We start from the raw sequence: 7853 nt of genomic DNA on the forward strand, positions 1-7853 counted from the left end.
TTCTTCAGATCAGTTTTCACAGAGAGTTACAGACAAATTCTAATTGTAAAAATAGCAACAACTTGAATTTACATAGTGCCTTTAACATAGTAAAACATCCTAAGGTTCTTCACAGGAGCATTATAAGACAAAAATTGACACAGAGCCAAAGAAGGAGATATTAGGACAGGTGACTAAAAGCTTGGTCAAGAAGGTAGGTTTTAAGGAGTGTCTTAAAGGAGGAGAGAGGTAGAGAGGCAGAGAGGTTTAGGGAGGGAATTACAGAGCTTAGGGTCTAGATGGCTGAAGGCACAGCCTCCAGTGATGGGATGAAGGAAATGGGGGATGCACAAGAGGCCAGAGTTGGAGGGAAGCAGTGTGCTCAGATGGTTGTAGTGCTGGAGCAGGCTACAGAGATAGGGAGGGGGCAAGGCCATGGAGGGATTTAAACAAGAGGATGAGAATTTTAAAATTGAGGCCAAATGAGCCTAAATGATACATAACACATATAGAAGTTTGTAAAAAAATATTTTATTGCAGAAACTTGAAGGGTTAAATACCCACAAGGCTGTGGTGCCATATGGGTTACACCGTAGAATCCTCAAGGAATTAAAGGAGGAAATTAGTGTTGCTTTGATATTTTTCAGAACTCCATAAATATTGAACTATCTGAGATTTGGAGGATAGGAAATATTCAGAATAGAAGTAAGGCATAAACTTGCTAATTACAAGCTGGTTCGCCTAACATCCATAGGGGAAAAATTGCTTGAGGGCAAGCTGTTGGAATCTCTCCTTATTCCTAGCCAGGATAGGAATCCGTTGCTCACTAATCTCAAGGTGAATGTTTTTCAGAATTTTGAGTCTATAGAACATACCACAGAGAATTTACAGATTTTTCAAGGCTCACATCATAAGTCAACTATGGAACCTAAATCTTTGCTTTAACAGACTAAATATTAGCTTCATAATGGACCATCTAACTTTGCAAGCGTGGTTGCAACTATATTTGGCTTTAAATTTAAACTTTTAAAAAATGATCAGAGATATAAACAGAAATTTTAACGGGCTTTTGTAAGAATTTATTATGCTCAGGAGAAAGACTTTGAAAGCACCTTTGTAGTTTCATCATGCATGAGATATTAGAGCTGCCTCATGATTGGAATTCATTCTGGATCCCACATATTCTTTTATACCATATTCTGGATGCAAAATCAGTTGGCAATCAATTGTGGACTATTTCCTAATAAATCTGCAGTAAGTATGGCACAGTCATTAATCTTTTGCATGAACATTCATATATCAAGAATATGAGGCATTCTTGGTGCTTGCACTGCCAGCCCAAAAACTGACAAACAACAGAAAAAGACACCACAATCTACATATAAAAAATGACAGATAGCAAGGAATGATTTGGGCTATAACTAATCTTCAGGTATATACGTGCTGTGGGGGTTTATTCATCATCCCTTGGAATCACTTCCTTTTTCTATTTTTCCATGTTTATTTCATAGCTTACACCTCCACCTATGTAAGGATTTGTTGGTCAGATATCCAATTGGTATTATTATCTGCCTATTCTTTCACACCAAAGAAATGGCTATCATTTACACATTTCATTAAGCCCCTTAATAAATGAGATTCTATAAACACAGACAAACATGGAAAATCAGACATGACCTCAATTAAACATGGTTAGAAAAAAGTTTGGACCGGAACGAAAGTCCTTGGGATTGGTAGTTAGAAATTATACTCGTCTCATTTGCATTTTACGAATCAAAGACAAAAAGGTCAAAATTTCACAGGCAGAATAATTTTGCAGCAGGCTACATTTCTACATCTTCAAATCACAACTTGAGCTAACCCACACTAGAAAAGTTTTAAATATTTTTAAGGGATAGTTTCAGTTAAATAAAGTGACTTTGAAATGCTTGCCTCAGGCACATATAATAATGAACCTGTAATTGTCCTGATATTTTTCACTGTTCGGGACAGGTGGACAGCTAGTTATCTTTTTTAAACCTTCTATCTACAGTAAGATTGTTATCTCAATTTCAGAAAGATATTTGATGTTTGTGTCAGAGTTTTGTTAGTTCATGTTCCACATTTAGTTTTTAAAATGTAAGGACTAACTTCCACAATGGGCGTGAATGCAGCTTGAATGACACTGAGCCATGCAAATCAGAAAGTTCCTGGGTTCAATTCCTGGTCTTCCTCATCTCAGCTTTGACAGTAAAGAAGGTTCTAAAGTGGGCTTAGTGTCCCCAGGCTGGAGCAGCACAGAAAAAAAGACTTTAATTTGTATTGTGCCTTATATCACTCAAAAATGTCTCAAACTGCTTCAAATCAATCAATTACCTCTTTGAAGTTCAGAGACTGCTGTTGTGTAGTGAAATGCAACAGCAATTTTTTTTTTACAGCACGGTCATCCAAACAGGACAGGGTTTCTACTCCTGATTGCTTAGAAATGAGTAAAAATCCTAATAATAAGGCAGCATGGTGGCACTGGATGTTAGAATGATAATACGTAGTGCCCTAGAGGAAGGACAGACACAGATTCAATTCATTCTGCCGCCAATCTCAGTTCTGATGAGCAAGGAGACACTGTACAGAGATTGCAACCTTTCCCTGCATGCAGCAATGCAAATTGGAGGGGGCAGTCACATTTGGTATGCCCTTTATGCCTTCTGGCAGTTTACTACAGAGGGCATTAAAGTCTGGGAGTAAGCCATGTGGCCATCTTCTCAATAGTAAGGTTAGATACATTGACGATGGGAGATGTTTCAAGCAAAGAATTACAAAAATACATTAAAAAAATTAAATATATTAATAGTCAGAAAAGGACTCCAGTTTTTTTATTGCAACTTCTGAATTAAAAGTTGATATTCTGCTGCCATGTGTTATTTTGTATGTATTTTCATGTTATATGAATAAATGGTACTGAAAGGCTGCATTAGCTCACTGACATCTCTGCCATTTCTTCTTGGTATCCATTTGTAAGAACCCTAATTAATTTCTTCCTTCATTTTAACAATTATTTGGACTTTGCAAGCTCCTTTGAATAATAGTTTTAAAATCCCACTATATAGTAGATAAGGAACTGACAGTGGTGTCTGTTAATTAGTGTCCCTTATGCATTTTGTATTTCATTTTAGGATGAGGACCATATTCATTGCCTAACATATTTTGCAAATGAAAGGAGTGAACTAATCAAAGAGCTGGGAGAAGAATTGGAATGCTGTGTGGGCAAACTGAAGAATGATGTTGCAAAAATTATCAGAAAAAAGAAAGAACTTCAGATTGATTCATCAGCAATGGCCTAAACTCAATACTTATAACTGAAGTTGCATTCACCTGTTTACATAGTGTGAACTTCTATGTGATCGAAATATAACTGAAGAATCTCTCACATTTTACTGTGCTTTGACCATAATTCTAGTTTTTTTTATTTCTTCTTGGGATGTGGGTGATGTTGCCAAGGCAGTGGTTATTGCCCATTCCTAGTTATCCTGAGAAGGTGGTAGGGAATTCCAGGATTCTGACCCAGGCATGATGAAAGAATGGTGACATATATCGAAGTCAGGATGATTTGTGACTTGGAGGTGATGATGTTCACCTGATGTTGCTGTTTTTGTCTTTCTTGGTGGTCGAGTCATGGGGCTGGGAGGTGCTATTGAAATAATTTTGGTGACTTACTGCAGTGCAACCAGTAGATAGTACTTATACAGCCATAGTGTGCCAGTGGTGAAGGAGGTGGAAATAGAGTCCAACGTTAGGGGCACCAATCACGTGGGCTGCTTTATTCTGGACCATGTCGAGCTTCTTGCATCCTGTTGTGACAACATCCATCTGAGTGAGTGTTGAATATTCTTTCATATTCCTGACTTGAGTGTTATAGAGAAGAGGCTTTGAGGTGTCAGGGGATGAGCCACTTGTCACAGAGTTCCCAGCCTCTGCCCTGCTCTTGTAGCCATGGTGTTGATATGGCTGATCCAATTAAGCTTCTGGCCAATGATGTTGAAGATCTGGGATTCAGTGATAGTGATAGGTCAAAGGGGGGGGGTCTTTGGCCCTTTTCTTTGAGGTTATAATTACCTGGCACTTATGTGGCATGAATGTTAGCACAAGTCAGAATGTTACCCAGGTCTTGCTGTATGTGCTGTTTCATTCTCAGAGGCACTGTACTACAACAAGTTGCATTTATATAGTGTCTTTAATGTAGAAAACAGTCCTAAAGAACCTTCAGAAACATACCAAAAAATGACACCAAGCCAAAGAAGAAACAATTAGGAGGCGTGGCCCAAAGCTTGTTCGAAGAGGTGGGTTTTAAGGAAGGTCTTAAAGGAGGAGAGGGAGGTGGAGGGCTTTGAGAAGGGAACTCCAGATCGTGGGGCTTAGGTGGCTGAAGACACGGCTACCAATAATGGGATGAAGGGGGGATGCACAAGAGGCCAGGGTCAGAGAGTTCAGGGAGGGTGCTGTAGGGTTAGAAGTAGCAAGAGACAAGATCATGGAGGAATTTAAACACAAGAATGGGAATTTTAATTTAAGGCACTAGGGGATCAGGCTACAGGTTAGAGAAGCCAGGAGTGATGGCCAAACAGGACTTGATGTGGAATAAGATATGAGCAGCAGAGTTTTTAGATGAACTAAAAATTGTGGCGAGTGGAGAATGGGAGGCCAGCCAGGAGAGCATTGGAGTATTCAAATCTGGAGGTGACAAAGACATGAATTACATCACAAAGGAATCAATCATCAGTGAACACCCCCAATGCTGAATTGATGAAGGAGCGCAGGTCATTGATGGAGCAGCTGCAGATGCTTTGGGCTAAGAACACTGCCCTGAAATCCTGCAGTGATGTCCTGAGGCTGTGTGGAGTTCTTCATTCTTAAAGTACTTAAATTAACATCATAACAGTCTCCCTCAGGTTTTCAAAGCAGGCAGCAAATGAAAAAGATACAGCAAGTAGAAGTTTTCTCTAAATAATAAAGATAAAAATTGTCTTAACTTTTGTCTAATATTAATTAACTTTTGTACCTAGTACTTATATGCTGTTTAGCTTAATTGACTGTTAATTTAGGATTCAAAATACATGGGGAGACTTTTTGGGTTGATCAAGGTAAGGAGAGTCAATGTTGCAGAATGGCACAAATTTTTACTCTTCTACATAATGGCCCAGAATTTGCTGGAGCAGGGCAACGAACGGGGTCCGCTATTAGTTGGACATGCCTTTGCCCGTTTAATCTTGAAGATGTTTTGCACCGCAAGTTGCTGGAAGTACAAGATAGAAATGTCACAGCGAGGGAAACTGAGTATCTGGGATGTAAATGAACAGGGTAAACAGATTGAAGGATTGTGAAATTAACAGTGCAAGGACTGAGAAGGAAGTGTATGTCCAAAACTAGAGGTCATAAATAGAAAATAGTCGCTAATAAATCCAATAGGGAATTCAGGAGAAACTTCTTTACCCAAAGAGTGGTAAGAATGTGGAACGTGCTATAACAAGGAGTATCTGAGGCAAATAGAATAGATACATTTAAGGGGAAGATAGATAAGCACATGAGGAAGAAGGAATAGAAGGGTATGCTGATAGGATTAGATGGGAGGAGGCTCATGTAGCACATAAATGCTGGCACAGACCAGTTGGGCCGAATGGCCTGTTTCTGTGCTGTAGTTTTGATGCAACTCGATGTAAGTTAGAATGGGTGAATTTAATGTCAAATCAGGTACAGAGAAATAATGAGAGGGAAACAAAGAATGGATTAGGAGAGAGAGAGAAGAGACACAGAAAGGAAAAGTAAAAAAAAATGTAATTTTAAATTTAAAAAAATCTCCCAACAACAATTAAAACCTGAAGGAATGAGACTCCACACTTGTAATAGTTCACTTTTAGTGCTAGAGAGGTTGACTGGCAGTAATTAACGTTTATTACGTCATTAAAAGAGTACTTCGACTTGAGATGACTTGAATTTACTTTCTGTGGTGAGTTTAGTTCGTATCTACTGTGCAATAACAGGAACTTCACGCTGTTCAATGCATTTCAATGGTGAGGCAGCTAGATGCCGTTTTTGCAAAGCTTATGGCGGAGTGGTGCATCTCGTACAGCAATTTTCGGATTGCCATGTTTAGCCATGCATCTGCCCTTGCCTGAAATTGCTGTATGATTTGTGCATAAATAACAGTGAGTGCCGTTAGCTTCACCGTTATTTTGACAGCAAATTCTGGGCCATTCTTAATACCGAGCACCTTCAGGTGACATCAGCTATGGGGTAGGTGTAAGTTACATCCTGCTTACATAATGCAGAGGACATCAAATACCAATCTGGAAAGACACAGCCTAAAGGCTGATAGAACTATTCTGGTGCATATTATTGTTGCTGTGACCTATTGTAGCTCTTCACATAGCAGCAGCCACCAATTTCCCACCAAAAAAAGGGGAAATCTTATATTCTTTATATAATTTTAGGTATGATCACTCTATTAAAAAAATGCCTTCAGACGGCTGTATTTCTATGTGAATCACATTGTTCCAGTGTAAGTGTTGACCAATACATGTAACTGACCAGACCTATCAATGTATTCAATGAGTGATGACTGTCCTAGATGGGTTCTCATTGTCTCCACATCTTTATCCAGAAATTTAAATCAAAACAAAGTTGTTTGGAGGCTGCAGCAGCTTAAATAGAAAGTTAATGTATGTGGATTGACAGAGTGTTGAGAAATAGAGACAAATTCAATTTCTTTGATTTCGGAACAATTGAAATGAGATGTTTGCAGGAAGAAGGCAGACATTAACATCCCACCTCACCGTATGATGAGAGCTGACTTTGAAAGTATGATCCCATCATGCCCCACATGATCTCCAGTAGTCAATAAAGAATCACTGCTAGTTGTGTGGCACACCATCCCATTCACAGCATGTAGAACGGAGCAGATTTTGGTTTACCGGAGACACTTATGGAAACTGCCTTTTTATCATCAGCACAAGACAAAAATGTTCAACCCCATAGTGCAAAACTTGCTTTAATCTTGTTCTAATTGGCTGCATTTGAGGTTACTTCCCTTAATATATCTTCAAGCCTAATATCAGGCTCATACTGTTTACTCTAATTGGGAAGAAGGGGTGAGTGATAGGAACAGCCGTTCCATGTATGATAGTGTGTGTGAAGTCAGTAGTCTCCCTAAAGTGTCTTTTTTTTGCAAAATGAGAGCTACACTTTCAAGTTCAGTGAGGGTAGTATCTTACACGTTTTAAGTGTAATCATTTGCTTGGTACTCCCTTTGGGGAAAATAGGGTTAACATAAATTTGAGAATATGTTTCTTTCCAATGCCCCATAGTAATATCAGGTCCAATGAGCATTCTGACTTTGCAGAGGGCTGGTATAGTTCATATAAAATCATGTGTAACTTCTAGGGAATGGGGGATTGAGCAACGCCCCTATTTTTGGCATGGGTTATGTCACCGTGTCCTCCCTCTACTCCAAATCCGAGAATTGGCCCTAGTGTCCCTCCCAAAACATTACATGTGGTTGCTCCTCTGTATAGAACTAATTTAAAAAGTAGACACATTTACCATCTAAAATATTGCAGGTACAATGACCCGGCTTAGTGGACAACAATAAAAAAAAATGAGCTGATGCACCAGTCCGCCCCGACTCTATTGGAAATACTCATGCAAATTAAAATGATAATCTAATACTAATCCAACATGACCACAGCACAGAATGATGGATTGGGACCAAGGTGTCAATAAACATATGGCTAAACTAATACATATTTTTCACATGCAAATAAATGTCAAATTGCAATTTAATGTAGAGGAAGAAATGGAAATTAGAAGCAACTAAGTAAAGGAGAAGATGAAGTGTCCTCCCA

At 38.9% G+C, this 7853-nt stretch overlaps 1 protein-coding gene across 4 annotated transcripts in view; it reads left to right on the forward strand.

Moving 5' to 3' along the window:
- Nucleotides 1-5932, forward strand: part of LOC137326526 (kinesin-like protein KIF28) — a 60060-nt gene extending 54128 nt beyond the window's left edge. For all 4 annotated transcript variants that reach the window (XM_067991702.1, XM_067991704.1, XM_067991705.1 and 1 more), the window contains one exon: nucleotides 3132-5932. In XM_067991702.1, the coding sequence (XP_067847803.1) occupies nucleotides 3132-3299 (168 nt within the window). In that variant the 3' untranslated portion in view covers nucleotides 3300-5932. The remainder of the gene's footprint in view (nucleotides 1-3131) is intronic.
- Nucleotides 5933-7853: the final 1921 nt, after the last annotated feature.

The sequence above is a fragment of the Heptranchias perlo genome, chromosome 10 (assembly GCF_035084215.1).
Source record: "Heptranchias perlo isolate sHepPer1 chromosome 10, sHepPer1.hap1, whole genome shotgun sequence".
NCBI classification, from domain to species: domain Eukaryota; kingdom Metazoa; phylum Chordata; class Chondrichthyes; order Hexanchiformes; family Hexanchidae; genus Heptranchias; species Heptranchias perlo.